Here is an 18,600-nt window from a genome sequence, read left to right as displayed (position 1 = left end):
CACAACCAAAAAGCTGCTTAGAGTTTCAGCGGCTAGCTCTAGGAGGCTTACCTGCCCCTCCCAACTGTGGACAGCTGGGAAGGCTAACCTGTGAGCAAATACCCAACTCGCAGAGCTTGTTTAGCCTCTAATGCCTTCCAAAGCCCCTCAGAGAAAGGCACTGAAGGGCAGGCTCCTCATTCACAGGGGCATATAGCCACCCCATCGGCCCCTTCCTTGCAGGGCACCTGTTCTTCTAAAGGAGATGTCTCCGGGGGCCTGAATGACCCACATCAGCCTCCGTCCCTTCTCCTGATCTCTAGCACCTGCTCCTGCTAGTCCCATGCTTTGTGAAAGACCGGAGCCCAGCCCTGCAGATCCAGAGATCAAAGTCAATACCATTCTTCCTGCTCTAGAAGCCCTGAGACAAGACGTAATTCAGGCTCCTGGATCCTTCCTTAACCTCAAAGCAACCTAATCATTAAATCTCCACTCACTGTGCTGCCATCCAACCTCCCAGCCAACACATGGTACAGTGTATGAATGGCAGAGAATCCTATTTTTATGAAAAAAAGAATCAATAAAAAATTTGAATTTTCTAAAATTGAAGCATGCAGCATGTGGGCCCAAGTTCTGGCCCCTCACTCAGCTACAGAGCCTAGAGGAAGTGAAACTCCACTCTCTTTGGTTCTCATGGATTCCTCTGGGAGCATGTCAGTTGAATTTGTATCCCTGGATCTAAAATGTAGCTGTAGAAGAATCTAGAATGATTATGGATGGGGCTGGAGAGTGGAGCAGGGTAGAAAAATTCTCCAAGGCTGAAGGAAAAAAAGGGCTTCTGCAGAACCGAAGTTTAACAGAGCCCTGCAGATTAGTATCAAGCCCACTTCCCTGATAATTACGCCCTTTGGGGCCACCAGCCCAGTCTTGACATGAAAGACAGCCCTGAAGCAACCAACTACAAGGGCCGCAGGGGGAAGCTCACTGCCTCTAGCTCCTATGCTCAGGAGCTAAGTTAACCTTTCCGAGCTGGGCTACTCACTACCACATGCCCAACACGCTCATCCTTATTTCACTGCCTCTGTCTGTGCTATTGCCACATTCCTTCGGAACTCTCCTGACCATCCATTCATGAACCCACTGAACATTTGGTAAGAATTTGCCCTGTGTGTGCAAGGTGATGCGTTAGGAGCTAAGATGAAAACAACCCAGTTCCCATCCTTGGGAGGAAGCTCAGTCTAGGAGGAACACAGACCCTGTTACATAAAAATAAATACACCATAACAGGAAGCAGCAGGACAGAGGAGAACGCTCTCTTCCATCTACTAATAATCATCATAGCTACAGCCCACTCCAGTGTGTCAGGCAATGTTCAAAACATTTTACATATATGAACTCATTTCTCTCTTACTTGGGCGCTATGAAGTAGTTAACCATCATCCTCAATTTATTATGGTTGGGGAAACTGAGACAACGAGGGGATAAACGACTTGCCCAGATGGTGAGCAATGGAATGAGTTTCAAGCCCAGGCAGCCTGGTCCTAGATTCTAGGCTCTTAATCACTGCACCCAACTTGGTTCCACAGAGCCTTCCCTAAAAACCGACATTGATTTTTTTCCCCTTCTGGAGGCTGAGGCCCTCATTGCCTGCCGCACACAAGACTCTTTTGTAACACTTTATTGCATACATTTGTACAGGTGCGGGGAGGCAGTTCTGCATGGGGTTAAGTGCACAGGCTGAGAAAACAGACCTGGATTCAAGCCCTGCCTGCCTCTCTGCTTACTAGACATGTGACCCAGAAGAAGTTACTTTACTTCTTGAGCCTGTTTCCTCTCTGTAAAGTAGAAGGTAAAAAATACACTTATGGATGTTTTTGTGGAAGATAAAAATGAGATCATACATGAAAGTTTCTTAGCCCAGTGCATATAGTAAGCACTCAAAATGTATTATTATTATTATTATTACTATTATTATTATTATTATTTTAATGAATATAGGTCTTAGTCCATAAACTCAAGTGTAAAAGAGGTACCGCAGTTCTTTTTATATTCTTTAAATCACCTTCAATCCGACTCTGTTAAATAGACAGGACATTCAGTCTCCATCATTATCGGGGCTTCCTCCAGAGATATGCCAGGGTCCAGGGTCTTTCTGGCCCTCAGCAGCCCATTATCCCTGCCTGCATGGTCCCTTTGGGTCTAAGGCTGTGTGCCTCATGCCTCATCTGGACGCAAGAACCCAGCCTCTCTGTCCCAGATCCCATGCAGCCTCACAAAGCCACCCCTGTGGGGTCCAACCTCTCCCCACAGCACCATCCCTGTCTCTGGCATTCATTTGTCTCTTGTTTGTCCGTTGCCCTCAGAGGCCCTCTTCCCCAGCCAGAGCACCCATCCTAACCCTTCCTGTTCACTTATGGTTTCACAAAAGGCAGGAGGAGTAGCCATCTTCAAGTAACTTTGGATTCCTATCACACTATAAGTTCTGAGGCCAGAAGATATAATGGCCTGGCCATCTGCTTGGAACTAACAGAAAAAAGAAGTACCAAGAGCAAAACACAAATTAATGTCTCAAAAAAAGTAGCCTGCCACATTAGCTATAAATACACCCAAGTGTTGGTTCTTCTCCTAGCTAGACACTGGAACCAACTAAGGAGCATTACAACTGCTGGCACCCATTTTCTACTCCTAGAGGCACTGACAAGCTTATCAAAGTTTCAAATGTGTCACAAGATCGAGAGCCCCTGCTTTACAGGTTTCATGCACAGAAGTCTGTCTTCCCCAACTAACCTGAAAACCTTGAGCAAAAGAATCATTTCGTGTGACCAGCGATGGGACATCAATGCTGGAGGGGCACTCAGAGAGCACTGGGTCAAGTTCCTTCATTTTACAGGAAGGAAAACCAAGGTCCTTGGTAGAGAAAGAAAGAAAGGGCAGCAGAGCCTCTGCAGTATGCCAGGATAAAGGTCAGGGATGCTGGAACAAGGAGAGGGGGTGGGGACCAGGGTTTTGTAACTGGAAGCCTAGAGGCGTTTGGGGGACTCGAAGGTCCTCTCTTAGGGTGTCTAGATGTGTTTTTCTGTTGAAGGGAGAACGCTGAATAGGAAAAAGAAACCGATAACGAAAGGCTCGCAATCGCAACAGTTCTAACGAGGTGAACCTGCGACGTATTATTAACTTCTACTCCCACTGCCAGGCAGGGAGTGACGCCGGCTTGAATTCTGACAGAGTCTTTAGCCAACCAACGGGAAGAAACGTCCTATATACTCCTGTGAGAATCCAGTGCTCCTTGCTCTAGTCCTTCAGTGAGGAACACGGATCACAAACCAGCCTCTGATCTGCCTCTCCCTACAACCTTTCACAAATAAGGTGCTTCCAGCCTTGCCTTCTATCCTTAAGGGCAAGAACAAGTAAAGACCCTGGGGTCAGGAAGGAGGGGGACTCCACGCCTTTAGGGAGTGTCTGGTGGGAACTTCACATACCCAACAGAGGCCACTGGCACATGGGTTTTCACCACCCCACACAGAGATGTACCCAGACAAGATGAAAGGCACTTTTTGGCCAGAGCATTCCAAACAATAACAAATTGCTCACCAGAACCAATCTCAAGATCTTGGTGAGCTCAACAACCAACTCAGCACTCTGCTTTATCTCTCCCCCACTCCAGCTCCCTCGGCTGCTGTGGCCCCAAGGTTTTTTCTTACCTGGGATGATGGAGACTGTGTCCTTCTCCCAGGACACAACGCTAACATATTCCTGCACTGAAGAGGGGATGAGGCACTTGAAGACGGCCACGTTTCCACGCATTGACCTTTGATCCTCCACCCGGACGGTGTAGGGTTCCCTGAAAACTGCAGAGAGATGGGGGGCGGGGAAGATGACAGTGTCATGAGGCTCAATTGGGACATGGTGGGGGGTGGGGCTGAGAAAGCCAGTGTGACTTCCTCAACACCTCCAAACCTCAGCCTCCATCACCTCTTCCTCCTACCTTCCACTTACCCAGCCCAGAAGTCCCTTTCATGATCTTATTCCTGCCTGTGCAGCTCCTTCTCTAGCAACCACCTCCCTGTTCCACTGGGCGGCCCATTCTCCCTCTAAAATATCCAGCCTTCCTCTGCCAGACCATAATCCAGTTTCTAACCTTTCCAATTTCGGTGAATATTAACAAGCTGTATTAGATTGTAAGGACCTTGAGGGAAGTACCTAAGCCCTGCAATGTGAGCATATTCAACAAGGGTACGTGTGACTAATAAGGAAATACACTAGAATTCCTCTAAGGAAACCAAACTTGATTTCCTACATTATTCTTGGGCCCATGTGGCAATAGTTGTGACCATAAATTGCCAAAATAAAAACTGACACATAGTCTAACAACAGATTTTTGTGCCACTTCATTGTGAAAAGCAGTTTGGGAAAATGGAGTATATAAACAGAACTTTCTGGAGGGCTTGGTGATTTTGTGGGAGAGAATATTTGAAACTATCTTTGTCTCTGAAAATGAAGAACGCCAGAGACATGAACAGTCCCCAGGCCTTGCCCCTGCCTTCAGAACTATCCCTTCATCCACAGTGTAATGGAGGCCTCCTGCCGTGGTCCCATTGCTGGTTTCTGCTGTGCTGTCACCTGCGGCCGCTCTACATGTCAGGTCCCATGGGTGAGCCTGCCCCAGCCTTAGGGGTAGGGCCAAGGGGCCTGCCTCAGCCTCTCCCTTGTCCTCCTCTGCTTGCCCCATCCCAGGGGCTCACTTCATCCTTCCACCCCTTTTCTGCCAAGCAGAGCTGGAGCATCCAGAACCCCACCGACCTTGTCCCGCAGCAGGCACCTGGGCAGCGTGCCCTCCTGCTCTCCCTGCCATGGTTGCCAGGGCGACACTCAGGACCCAGCAGCCCCTCCGGCTGTGCACCTGCAGCCCCTCTGCCTTCATCAAGAGCCTGTTAATTGGCTGTGTTTCCAGTTTGTCCAGCCCTTCCCGGCCCTCCCCACGTCTTCATTCTTTCCCATCTCTGTTTTGTGGCTGTGACAGGAAGAGATACAGTTGAGGTAAACAGAAAGGAATGGAGGAAGGATTGCCTTTGGTTGTGGGGATTACAGAGAGGCAACAAAGAGAAGCTGACCCTGGAGGGAGGCAGAGGGGAAGTGGGGAAAGGGTTGGGATTAGGGCATTCCACCCCCACCAGGATAGTCCCAGGAGCTGGCAAAGGCCAGTGGTTAAGAGTGTCAAACAAGCAGGCCCTGCCTTCTCCCCTGAGCAGCTGTGCCTCAGCTTCCTCATCTTTAAAAGAAAATTAATAACGACGACAACAACAACAACAACAACGCAGCACGTAGAAAGCCTGGCCTATGGAAAGCACTGCATCAATGTTGTGTCATTATAGCTACATCTCTGTGATTAACTGGCTATGTGCTCTTGGGAAGTGACTTAACTCCTCTTTGTCTTAGTCCCTCATTTGTAAGAAACACTTTATAGGATTATTGTGAAAATTTAATTCTAACCCAGTAAAGGGTATGTAACAGGAAATGTGACATCACTTTCTTTTAGCCCAATCTTCCAGGCTCCAAATCCTGGCCTCAGTGCTCCCAGCCTGGCACCTGGTATTGTATTAGGAAAACAGTGCTAAGGACCTATTCCCAAAAAGCAATTACATGGGAAGCCCCAGGGGAGATAACCTGGGCATGGCTCTGGGTCCACACTCCCTCCCCAACAATATGAAGACCGACTCTTTAATCAAGAACTCTTACCCCACCTCACCCCCTACACACACCTGTTCCCAGCTACTTGGAACCTTGTGCTTGTGAGAGGCACTCCTGAGCCGGAAGGACCCAGGGAATCAGAGATCTTGCAGGGTCTGTCTCTAGGCATCCGGGCTGGGAGACCTTCCCCAGAACCCACTCTCTCCTGCCAGGAAAGATGGTGCACTCAAGGCCTCACGAAACTGCAGTGGGCTGGCTAGAATGCTACCTGTCCTCTCCCACCCAAAAAAGGCTATTCTAAGAAAATTATTCTCCCAACCTAAGTGCCTTTTTCACAATTTGAGACACATCTTAAAACTGATGACGACAGAGCAGTGTATCATGACATCCTAGTTAAGAGTATCTGATCTAAGCCATTCCAGGCCTGCAGACCTAATCCGGACACATGTGACTCTCTATTTTCTTTAAAGAGACCATCTGAGAAACCCTCACTTCCTTGACGCTATCAGTTCTTCCAAAGACCAGAATCCTTCGTTGCTATGTTTCCTATCATGAATTTTACCTAAATGCCCGTTCTCATGAGATATATTACACTCAAATGTCCATCAACAGCAGAATGGATAAAGCACAGTACAGTCAAACAACAGAATACTATACAGCAATCCTATACCTATGCACAGCATAGTGAGCCAAAGATTCAAGAGAATACATATTGTAGGACTCAGTTTATATAAAGTACAAAAACCAGCAAGCATCAATATTTTTAGAAGTCAGGACTGTGACTCTAGGGTTGTGGTGGCAGAAAAAGGCGTGAGGGGGACTTCTGAACTACTGATATTGTCTATCTTGATCTGGAAATTAGTTAAAATGTGGAAATTCATCAAGCTGCGTACATGCAATAAGTGCACTTCTCTTTATATATTCTATTTCAATAAAAAAGTTTTTTTCCTCCCAAGAAACTCAATGGATGTCTTCCATGAGTCAAGCATTGAAATAAGCACTTAATTTAAATAAGTGTTATCTCATTTAACCATCATATGTAGTGATGGTCAGGGTAGGTACTGGTATCAGCTTTGCAGATGAGGAAACTGAAGCTCAGAAAGGTGTGTTCTCTGCTAAGGATATGTAGTAAGTGGCAGAGCTAAGATTCCAAAGAACAACAAAACTTTCCTTGAGGGACTGACTTTTTCCAAGCCCGCCCCCCCGGCCCCGCCCCCAGCACGTGACACACATATCTTCAGAATGACAGGTGCTGCCCACTCTCCATTTCTGCCCTTCAAACTGAGCTCCATGGTAGGGAAGCAAGTGTCTGGTCCCTTACCTGCTTTGACGCGGATGTTGGGGCTCCGGATCTTGCCGGCAGCATTCTCCGCGGTGCAGAAGTAGTCATTGTCGTGGATAAAGCTATTGAAGGCGGAGGGGGAGAAAGGGTAGAGCTGCAGTGTCCCGTTGGCGTGGACGTGCCGGATGTGCGGCACGTCGTAGATGTCGTCCCCTGTGGCCAGGTACCATCGAAGGGCCGCGCTGGGGGAGCCTGCAGCCGGGCAGGGCACCACCACCCCCACGGAGCTGGAAAAGGTCACCTGCTGCAAGGAGTCATTTACAAAGTAGAGGCTGGTGCCGACATCTTCAGGGCGGGCTGCAGGAGAGGAGAGGGGAGAGGCTCTGTTAGCACTCTAGTAATACCCTGCAGGCCAGCAGGCATGCAAAGCCCATACCCAGGTAACAGTGGAGCACCCGTCATTCAGTAAGCGCTTACTGAGTGCTGACTACACACCAGGCACCGGCAGAGGTGAATAAGAGACAGTTCCTGCCCTACAGAAGCTTCCGGCCTAGCACAGGAATGGCACCAGTTGAAACGTCTCATCTTCCATGCTAAGCCAAGTCCATGGAGAGAGGTGTTGGAGAGTCTGAAGCCATGGTCCACTATTAGCACTCATACCTTAAGAGAGACACTGAAATTGCTTAGATAATAAATATTTATTGAGCAGCTACTATACGCAGGCAGGTTCATGCCCAGTACCTCAGTTCGTCTGCTCAAACCTGAGAGAAGACGGTATCACCTCCTTTTTGTCATTCCCTTTTATAGCCTCAAAATAGTTACATGATTTGCCTGAGATGACACAGCCAACAAGCTACAGAATCAAAATGTGAGCCCATTGTTCCTAAAGAGGATTTAGTGCACTTTCCACCACACCACAGCTGAAAGGCAGTAGATGTAAGAATATGTTCTAGGAGGAATGGCTGCAGGAAGTGGGGATGCTTACCTGGAAGACAGAAGACTGCAGGAGACCTTGAGATCTGTCCTCTACCTCTGTAGGTCAGTTTGGAAAATGCATAGCCCCAGAAGGCTGAATGAGGACCGACAGTATTGTAGGTGGATAAATTTGAGCTTGGGGAGCAAAAGTCCCACCCAGGTTCTAAATCTGGCCTTGACATGACTGACTGTGGAATTCCCTTCCCCTCTCTGATCATCTGCTCCTTATCTTGTAAAATGGGGGGAGGCTAGACAAGGCTGGAAGACCCCTGATCTCTGACATGTTGCCAGTGCAACTCTCAATCACATGGGAGAACATGCTCACAACTGCAGCTACCAGACAACGGCAGGGACGCCTGACGGGGACATCTGCAACTCTCATCCCAGCTTAGGGTCTCAGTCTTTTCCGCCCTTATGGAAAGCAGCCCTGAGCGGTGGAATCAGGGTCCTCCCTCCCTGCTAAGGAGCCTACCTGACACTATAAGAAAGGCCACCTCTGAACAAGTGGAGGCAAACCCAGAGGAAGAGAGCCTTGTCCCAGGTCTCCAGCTGTAAGGCACTCCCTCTCCACCAGGAAGATCAAGGAGCAAACAAACCACTCTGCTGCTTGTTTAAAGAACATTGCAGGGGACCCAACTTGACCTCAATTTCCACAACTTTATGGAAAGGGGGAGGGCCTGCATCTGGACTGTATTAATATTCTTGGCTTAACTCTGAGCAGAGCCTCCAGGGGGAATATACCAGGCAGCTCATTGAAGGAGGCCATTAAGTCTTATTGGTCAGAGCAATTCACATCATCTCATAAAAAGCCGCGATGAAGCCATTAGCAACAGTGCTGGAAAACACATTCATGGGCTCCTTGCTGCTGCGGTGTCAGAGGCGTTCTCTTAGCAGCAAATGCATTCGTTGTCCCCACCAGGCATTGCATCCTTAGTGGATGAAAAGCTCCAGGACAGGAGGAGCAGCATCGCCTTTCCATCCTCCTCTCCACACTGCCTCCCCTTGTGACAATTCCATTGTTGGTGGTTGAGCAAGTCTTCTCTGTGGAAGAGGAAAGTGGCCCACCCAGGGACCCTAAGAAGCTCAGAGCATGCCCAGCTCTCAGTGGCTGCAGTAATCTCCAAGTCATGAAAGCACACCATTTCACAGGTAAGCAAACTGAGGCTTTGGAAGGCTTCTCTGAAGATCCATGCTTACCAGATTCCCGTTCCATGAAACTGCTCACCTTTTGAAAGACTTCCTTATGGAGATTCATTCAACAAATATTTGTTAAGCATCCTCTACGTGCCAGGCACTGTTGTAAGCACTTAACTTAGATGATCTCTTTAAATCCTCCAACAACCTTATGAGGTAGGTACTATTATTATCCCAGTTTACAAATGAGGAAACTAAGGCACCGAGAGATCAAAGCAACTCACCCAAGACCCCACAACCAGCAAGCGAGGGCTCTGGGATGCAGACACAGGCAATCTAAGCCCAGAGTCTGATTTCTCAACTGTTAGGTGATTGTAACCACTGCACTAATAAAGGGAGGACTTTTCCCCTGGCCATCAACTTCCATATTCAACTGGCCAAGAACAGGATTAATACCCCTGCATACCTGTGTGCACACATGTGTGAGCGCACACGCGCGCACACACACACACACACACACATGCACGCACACTCCTCCTGAGAGGGGCCCCTGTTGGACTTGACGTTTCAGGCAACACTTAGCTTGTGGGAGCAGAGGTCATCACTCTGGGGTTCTGGGTACTTCCTGAGACAACTTAATCACATACCCTTACTATGGCAGCTTTGTGGATATTGGGAACAAAACTCCATCAAGGAAGAGACTCCACACTGTACCTGACAAATGGACTTAAGAAGCTCAGAAAGATTCTTTATGAAAAGGAACTCAGAAATTATCTGATTCGAGGGACAGAGTAAGAAAATATTTAAGGATAAGTATGATGTCATCCCTGTAATGATAATACCACCAGAAATAATAATAACTACCATGGATTTCACTGTTAACTACAGGCCAGGCTCCTTCCAAGACCCATTATAGATATTATCTCAATCTTCATGACTCCCTAAGGATGTTATTATTATATTTCGATTTTACAGACAAGGAAATTAAGACCCAAAGTTAACTAACTTACCCAAAGTAACACAGAGTATAAAAGTGCCAGTGCTGGGACCAGAACCCAACTCTGCCTCACTTTCAGAGCCTGGGGATGGAACTGCTCTATTGTATGAACCACACTGAAGACAAATAAAACCACCAAATCTGGTTTTCCTGGCCGGGTTCCCCTCCCCGTCACTTCTTTTAGCTAAACCTCACCCAAAACACACATTCTTAGTCTCCTCTCCTGGCTGGAGATCTGTCCTAGGTTCCTGCTTGCCCAGGCAGCCCCTTTCCCAGGCCTTTGTCTCCTCCCACCAGGAGCACCAGCCACAATGACAGCAGCCTTCCTACACTCAGGGTGGGGGGAGGCCTCAGATCCCGCCAGAGCCAAGGACACGGGGTTCTCAGCAACTACAAATGGGTAGATTTAATTGATGAATTGACTGGGATTGTCCAGCCACCTGTCAGGGCTGATGAAACAGCAGATTTATAGCGAAAGGAGAGTAGCCTCATATTTCTCCCACCCCGGGATGTGAGCTGCTGTCTTCTGAGTCTGGGGGAGCTGGGGAGGATTAGACAAACCATTCATTTCTGCTTATGGCTCTGACAGTGCATTGCCATCATGAAACATCACCCTCAGGTGTAAAACAATAGCATTTTGCACTTACGTTGGGCTCATATTTTACCATCACAAGGCACCTGTCGGCCCAAAATTCAGAAGCCCTTCAATAAACATTAATTTAGCCTCACCCCACCTGCCAACAGAGAGGAATGAGCAAATCCATAAAGGGGAAACTGAGATACAGACCACCTCAATTCTCTGCTACGTTCTAAGAAGGCTGGCACAAGGGCACCAGTGAGTGGCTGCAGCAGCATTGGGTATGTGCAGTCACCCCAACATAGAAGGGAAGGAGCGATGACCCGAGGGCCTCACTCCAACCTCATGGAGTCTGGTGTGGCCTCTGTGGTGGGGCTTTCCTGCCTTCTCAGGCTCCTGTTGGAGTCTTCAGAGCAGTGACAAAGGCTTAGCAAGCTTTAAGAGAAGCACAGCGGAAGCTGGTATAATAGAGCCCTGGAAAGAGTCTGACAGCTATCGTCCCTCCTGGGGCTCACCCCTGACCTGCTGTGTGACCTCAGGCAAGCCCATTTTCCTGCCTGAGCTTCAATGTCAGAAGGGGGAAGGCTGCACCATCTTACCTGCCCCCTAGGGCTGCCCAGGAGGTAAAACAGAATGTGAAAGTACTTGGTTCCCTATAATGAGGATGGGAGAATATGAGAGAAGGGGTTGCTATTCCTGTCCCAGCAATTCCCCTTAGGGGTCCAGCGTGCCTAAGTTTACTCACAAAGGGGGGCTGAAGGCACAGCTCCCCTCTGCAGCCCTGCAGAATTCCAACCCCTCCATCCCTACTTCCTCTCAGCCTATTCCTGCACAGTTCAATGCTCTCCTCCCCCTGCTCCTTTCTGACCCAGGGACCAGGAAAGACTTTTGTTCCACGTGATCAGCAGACCCCCAGGTGTGGTGGAAGACATCAAAGACAAAGGAGAATGGCTCTACCTGCCAGGAGCTTACAACAGAGATGGAGAACAGAAAAGGGTTAACCCATAGCCCAGGGCAGTGTGCAGCAAGAGCTGAGTACTGATTCAGATGTGAGCCACTGGGAGGGGAAAGTAAGTTGTTCAGCAGCCACAGAAAAAGCTTCGAGAACGGGAGGCCGGGGCGGGGGGTGCGGTTTGCGGGCTTGAGCTGAGCTTCAAAGGAAGATCTGAATGAAGGTACTTCTAGAGAAAGGATAGCCACTGCTCAGTGACAGGTATGGGTGTGGCATCTTTGGGGGACTCTACAGAAGCCTTCGAAGTAGGAGCACTGGGTAGGACTCGGGGGGAAGGGACAAAAACAGCTGGATTGACGTTTGGCCCTCAGTGGCGAAAGGCTTTGGGGAAGTCCACAGGCTTCTTCCTAGGTGCACACTGAATTATCTCCCATGGCAGAGGAGACTGCAATTATTCAAGTTCTTGTAGGCCTATGCCTAACTTCATTTTGGTCATACACCCATTTCCCTGAAGGCTTACTGGCCTGGCTAATGGTACAGAGTTCTCAAAAGAAAGGAGGCTAACATCGATTGAGTGCTTACTGTGTGCCAGCCACCGGGCTTGTATGCTTTAAGGGCATTTTCTCATTTAATCCTTACACAAAGGTACGAGGTGGGCCCTGTAGTTTCATTTACAGGTGAGGAAAAAGAGGCTCATGGAGAGAAATTCTCTGAGATCATACAGCTAGACGGAGACGGAGCCAACATTCAATCAAGGTCTGTCTGGCTCTCAAGCCCAAGTATTTTCCGTCACAACACTGAAGGGTTCAAAGTTCGGGGCCTGATGAGAGTTCTCCTTCACTTCTTTTCTGGGAGCCAGTCTTAATTTGGAAAACAAATCTTTGGACAGGAAACTCCTACTTTCTCCTTAAATTCCAGCCATCCCCCAGCTTTTTCTTCCCTCTGCAGACAGAACCAGGCACATTTACAGAAAGAAGAAGAGGAGGGGGAAACAATTCACAAATAAAGAGAGAGACATTCAGATCAACAGCAAAGCTTTTTCTGGTCAAAGGGGGAAATGGATTTTTAATAGGAAATGGAAGTTATGGGCTTGGTTGTGATGTGACAGACGCCCAGACTTAAACCCATTTAATCTTCTCCTCCGTTTAACATTGAGCACCACCCCGATGCCGTGTTTCATAAAACAGGCTCCAAATCGCTAGGAGATTAGAAGTGTAGAAATAGCACAGCAATATTTTTAAACCAGAAATCACCCCCAGGCATTTGGGCTGCCCCCAGGGTCACCACTGAAACCTAAATATCCATTGCATCAACTTACTCGCTCTCCCTCTGCATCTGGCCATCGGGATTAGTTTGTCAAAGGAAACCGGACACCTCTGTATTCAACACTCATGGGCCCCCATTGGTTGCAATGTGGGTGTCTAACCAACTGAGGCTTCCTCCTAGGTGCATAGTGCATTATCCTCATGTCATCATCTCCAATCATTGTAAATGACAACCTGAGAAGACTGAAATATTAACACCCTGCCACTTCCACAGGGCGAAGTGAGCCATTTTGTTCTCTTCCTATATAATATTTACTTGTCCCATTCCCTGGACTTTTCATCTAGGAATATCTGACAGTGCTGGGGCCCCTACAATATACTTGACCCCAGATAAGCAAGAGACTGAAAGGGGTATCCATGCCTGGGCACAGCTAGTGTGAATGGGAGGAAGTAGTGGGTTTTCAGGGGAGCGGGGGGCAGGAAGAGTGGGCAGGGCTCCCCTGCAGGGCTGTGAGCTTCCTGTCTTGGTCACCACTCTATCCCCTGGGGCTAGCACAGCTTCAGGCACTTAGCGCAGTGGTTAACCACCCAAACTCTGGCACCAGGCTCCCCAGGTTTGAATCCCTGCTCTGCCACTTATAAGTAGTGTAACCTCGGGCAAGATTACCCCCACTTCTCTGTGCCTTAGTTTCCCCATTTATAAAATGGGGGTGACTGTATCTACCTCAAGGGTCATTAGTTTGGATGAATTAATATACATGATGGTTTCTGGTGTATGTAAGTACCTGGCACTCCTTAAGTATTTTCTGCTGTTGTTATAAGTGTTACCATTATAGCAAGCAAGCAGTTAATATTTGTGAAAGAAATTCTGTGACAAATATTTACCTCTCACCTATAATAATGATAATAATATTAACAACTTAAGACAGTAGTTCTCATATATTACTATGTATAAAAATCACCTGGAGGGCTTGTTTAAAGTGCAGACCCACCAGAAAACAGATTCACCAAGTCTTCCACGGGGTCAGGAAACTATTGCTGATGCAAGTGGTCCTCTGTCTACACTCAGAGTAACATTCCTTAGAAAAAAAGCGGATTTGCCATACTGGACTTCAAAATCACCTTTCCCAACAATAGACAGTTCTTATGGCCTTGGCTGATAGGACCTTTACACCATATTAACTTAATTTGGTGATCGAGTTAATAAAATAATAGCGGTGTAATCAACAACAAAGCATTGCCACACCCATGCCTCACAAAGAGTTTTTTATGCAGATGTGGCCTGGCAAGCTTTCCTAGGTTAATTTACAAGGTTGATTACTCCAAAGCATTTCTACACAAAGACTTTTCATACCAGATATATTATTTGTCTTAACTCTAATTGTTCTCATCCCACAGTTGGAAAAACTGGGTCTGGAGAAGATCAGCCTGAGGGGCCTCTGCTCAACCTCGTGTGTATCCAAAACCCAAACCATCACCGAGACAGGTCTGGCTCCGTCATCAGGAAACCTCCCTAGTGTGCATTGGTCCCTTAGAGACAGTCTGAACCTAAAGCCTGGGGAAGGGTAGGATGACTCTCCCCAGACAGCATCAGAGCGTTTACAGGCAGAGTTGGTACTTTCCCTGGGACAAGAAAGAGCTGCCAGGACTGAGTCCCGTGCCTTCTGTCTGTAGCTTTCCCCCAGACCTAGCACACCTGCTTTACTAGTATCTTTACCATGATTGTGGCCACCATTTCTTTTTAGCATTTGTTTTGTACCTGGCACTGTGAGGAGCCCTTCTCCTACATTATAGGGGATTTAATCCTTACGACAACCCTTTAATGCATCTACTGTACAAGATCACATTTTATAGATAAGAAAACGGGATCTTAGAGTGGTCAAGTAATTTCCTAGGGTTGCACAGCTAAGTGGTGACGGAGCTACATTTCAAACCCAGGTCTCGCTTGCCTCGGGCTGCATTTCTCAATGGGCACACTACGTTCTAGACTCAGATTGTCTCCAGGATGCGAACATACCACAAGGAGATTTTCCGATGAAGGAAACCATGTGAGATATGAAAATTCTGATTTATTTGACACTGTCCCAGACAGCAAACATTTCATCTCTAGTATATCCCCCCATCAACTAAATGCCAGCAACTCCTTACTCCAGTTATTGAGATACCAAAAAATACCACCTCATCCCCCAATTTCCAAATGCCCCTAGGGAGATGGTTCTACCCCAATGAAAAGCACTGCTTCAGTGTCCAAGTGCTCTACCTCTGTCTATCAGAAACACGGGTTTTTTTTTTTCTAATTTTTTTCTTTTTTTAAAAAAAGATTCTTAGCACAACCATAGTTCCTATAACCAGCAACCAGAAACCTATGAGACCCATTAAAGATCAGTCATCCTTCAACCTACAAGGCCCCTCACCATCGGCTCCAGGAGAAATTATGAGCAACAGCTGACAGTCAAACAGACTCTTTAATCTTGCACACTCTTCTAGACAAGGCCTGTCAAAGGAAGGCCCTGTATGCCCAGAAAGGTCTTTCTAGGGAGTTGGCTCAGACAGCACAGTTGTCCCCAGAGATTCCTAGATTTAGATTCCTAGATTTAGATTGGCTGATTCTAAGGATGTTAGTGCTTGAGGGATTTAAGAGATTATTCTGTCCAATCTCCTCCATTTACAGATGGGGAGAGTGAGACCTAGAGAAGTAGAGTAATTCACCCCAGGTACACAGTTAGCCAGTACACAGCTAGCCAGACTAGAGCCCTATCTCCACCACTTTTTGAATTCTGGCCACTCACTTTCAGAACCAGCAACCCAGGAATGGAGGAGCAGCATGGAGAAATCAAACAATATCTCTGAAGGCACATAAGAGGGACCAGGGATGCTGGAAGCCTAGAGGAGAGGTCTCAGATGGGCAGCATATTTATCTACACATTGTCAAATAGTTGTCAAGAGAGCTTCACCTGGATCCGTGTGGCCTAAAAGTTGGAACCAGAACCAGTGAGCAGAAGGAACAAGACGTTTGGCTGATTCTAAGGATGAGCTCTGTAATATTCAGAACTGTGTGACCAGGAGTGAGCTGCCTTGAAAGGAAAGTTACCTGTGGCTGGAAGTGCTAAAGCAGAGAGAGAACCAGTGCTTGTGGGAAAGCTGCAGAGATCAGGCATCTGATGATGGGATGGACTCCAAGTCCATAAAGGTGACTGCCACCCTGGAAGCTTTTTGCCCATGGCAGTCATCCCCAAGCAAGTCCTCTACCTCTCATACCCCCAGAGCAGATCCCTTACCCTTCCCAGACCCTGTGGCTCTGGAAGGCCACTCCAGAAGCAGGGCGGCCATGACCTTGACTCAGTAGTGTTCTCAAGGCCTGGATTCCAGTAATTGCTATGAGGTCACACAAGATAGTACACAGCGCCTATTGCTCTTCCCTCAAGACTGTGGATTCCCTGCAGGGAGTATCATCCTCAGGGAAGGGTGTCCAGAAGACTATGAAGAAACATGCAGCTGAGGACCAGGGTAGGGAGCCAGGAGAGGCTCTTCTAACCCCACTGGACACTGAGGCCACAGGGGAATCTGCCAAGTCTGTTCCAAGAAGACTGTTGCCAGCCTGGCTGTGCCTTATCAGCTGTTCCCATGCTGATGAAAAGCAAAGGCTAGGAAAATTCTTCGTATGTGGGGGGCCCAGGGAGGGGAAGACAGCTACACACACAGCTGTGAGACCTTCGTTGTTCCCGTATGATGAAATGACAGTAATTATACCTCAGATTTCAGCAGAGCATTTATACAGCTGAAACTGATTTTTGCGTGGTTTTTACATGTGTGTGTTTATATGTTGCCTTGTTCAGTTTACAAAGTGTCGTCACATGATATGCGATTGTATGCCCCTCATCTTTCTTGCACACATACAATAATAAGCGCCCTGTGGGACAGTCAGGATGGGTAATTTTGCCCATTTTACAGATTAGGAAATAGAGGCACATGAACTCTTAAGTAATGTGCCTAAATTAGACAGGCTGAGCTTTGTTCTCTAGATCCATGGACAACGCTCTTTCCGACGTATGCGCGTGCACATACACACACATACACACACACACATACACACATGCACACACAGTTTCATGGATAGGCAACTAGCATTTGAATAACTCTGTTCTTAACGAAGATAGTGACCTTGGAAACTGTCAGTGCAAGCGTCATTTAGAGCAAGGGTACAGGGAGGTGGGGCCAGGGGTGGCTGAATGGATGAGGGGAATAGCAGCTGGATGGCAGGCATGGTACCCAAGGCTACTTCTGTTCACGCTAAACCAGCACTGGACAAACATCTGTTAAACAGGGTACACAGGCTATTGTGCCCATAGCCTCCCCCATACCCATGGAACCCACAGGTCACAACCTGCCATAGGCAGCACTTGACCTCTGGGTCATGTACTGCTTCTCTGTGGCTGACTAGGTCATGGAGGGAGGAGTGATCCAGGGACACCTAAGGTCACGGGCTATCAAGGATATTCTCTCTACACAAAACTACCTGAAACACAACGAGACTCATCCCAATAGGGAGAGACATAGGAAGCCATCCAGTTACAAGGTATGGGGACTCACCCTGTGTGGCAATTTACATAGGCTTTACGGCACTAACTCCAAATAGTTCTTACTCTGTCCACCCGTGGTAGAGATTTAACAACCAACCCCAGCCTTCCTTTGGTAGGTAGGAGACTGACCTTTGCCTCACCCGCAAATCCAAGTCTGGAGCCAACCTCTGCCCTCACCCTTTCCACTGCTGCCACTAGCCATGGCCAGGAAAGGGAGTATGCGGGGCTCCCCAGGGACACCCAGGTGCTTGTATGTCCTCAGCTATCTTGCTGAGGATAAGTCCTGCAGGCTACCCAGCCAGGAAATAGAAGGGAGAAGCGGTGTCCCCTGTCCTGGCCATCTTTCGGTCTTCCTTATTGGTACAAAGTCTAAACCAGTTGTCTTGGCCAGAACTGCAGCTCATTAACACAACTGCTCGGTACAAGACCTAATGGTCTGTTTTGGGGTCGGGGCAGAGGAAGGAAGGTGAGAGCAATGCAGAAAAAAAGAAAGGTCTAATGTTTATTAAGCACCAACTATGCTCTGGCTACTTTACATGCATTATCTCCTTTAAGCTCATTTTACAGCTAGAGAAAGTGAAGCTGAGAGAGGCCCAAAGTTATATACATGTCAAGCAAGTGCAGAGCCAGGATATGAATGAAATGTGAAATTTCTACCACACCAGTGAGTTACAGTCCTTTTTATTTTCCTACAAAACTCCAGTATACAAAATGCTCTGGCTGAAAGAATTGGGGCCGGGGCTGGTGGGGAGTTTGACATCTGCCCATTGGCCCTCCCTCTCTCTACCTCCAGCCATTCCCTGAGGCTCCACCCCACATCCCTGGAAACCTCTATGGGCTCCAGGTGGACCAGGGCCCTCCCAGATCATTAGATGTGCAAAAAAACACCCTGGGAGGCCTTGGAGTCGTACCTGCAGTGAGGGATTTGCTCAGGACTCTGGTAATGCAGACAAAACCATTCCTGAGGCCACATTCCCATTGCAGGCATCCCAGTTGGCTCCCTGGAAAGAAGCACTCCAGCTGCCCTGAAGTGTTTGCTCCTCAAGAGCTACTCCCAGCCCTTTACACTCTTCTCTCTAAGACCACAGTGCCTCCTTCCTACAACCCTTACTGGAACGCCACACACGACGGGAGCGGCCTCAACACCACACATGACGGGAGCGGCTAGGGC

General features: G+C 48.0%; 1 protein-coding gene across 1 annotated transcript in view; it reads right to left on the bottom strand.

Moving 5' to 3' along the window:
* Positions 1-18,600, bottom strand: part of DSCAML1 (DS cell adhesion molecule like 1) — a 327,482-nt gene that overhangs the window by 304,195 nt on the left and 4,687 nt on the right. The window contains 2 exon segments of the mRNA XM_006912769.1: positions 3,681-3,827; positions 6,989-7,306. Of these exon segments, the coding sequence (XP_006912831.1) occupies positions 3,681-3,827; positions 6,989-7,306 (465 nt within the window).

Source organism: Pteropus alecto, unplaced genomic scaffold (assembly GCF_000325575.1).
Source record: "Pteropus alecto unplaced genomic scaffold, ASM32557v1 scaffold224, whole genome shotgun sequence".
In the NCBI taxonomy this organism is placed as follows: Eukaryota; Metazoa; Chordata; class Mammalia; order Chiroptera; family Pteropodidae; genus Pteropus; species Pteropus alecto.
Note: the sequence above shows the minus strand (reverse complement) of the source record. Positions and strands in the feature narration are given on the sequence as shown.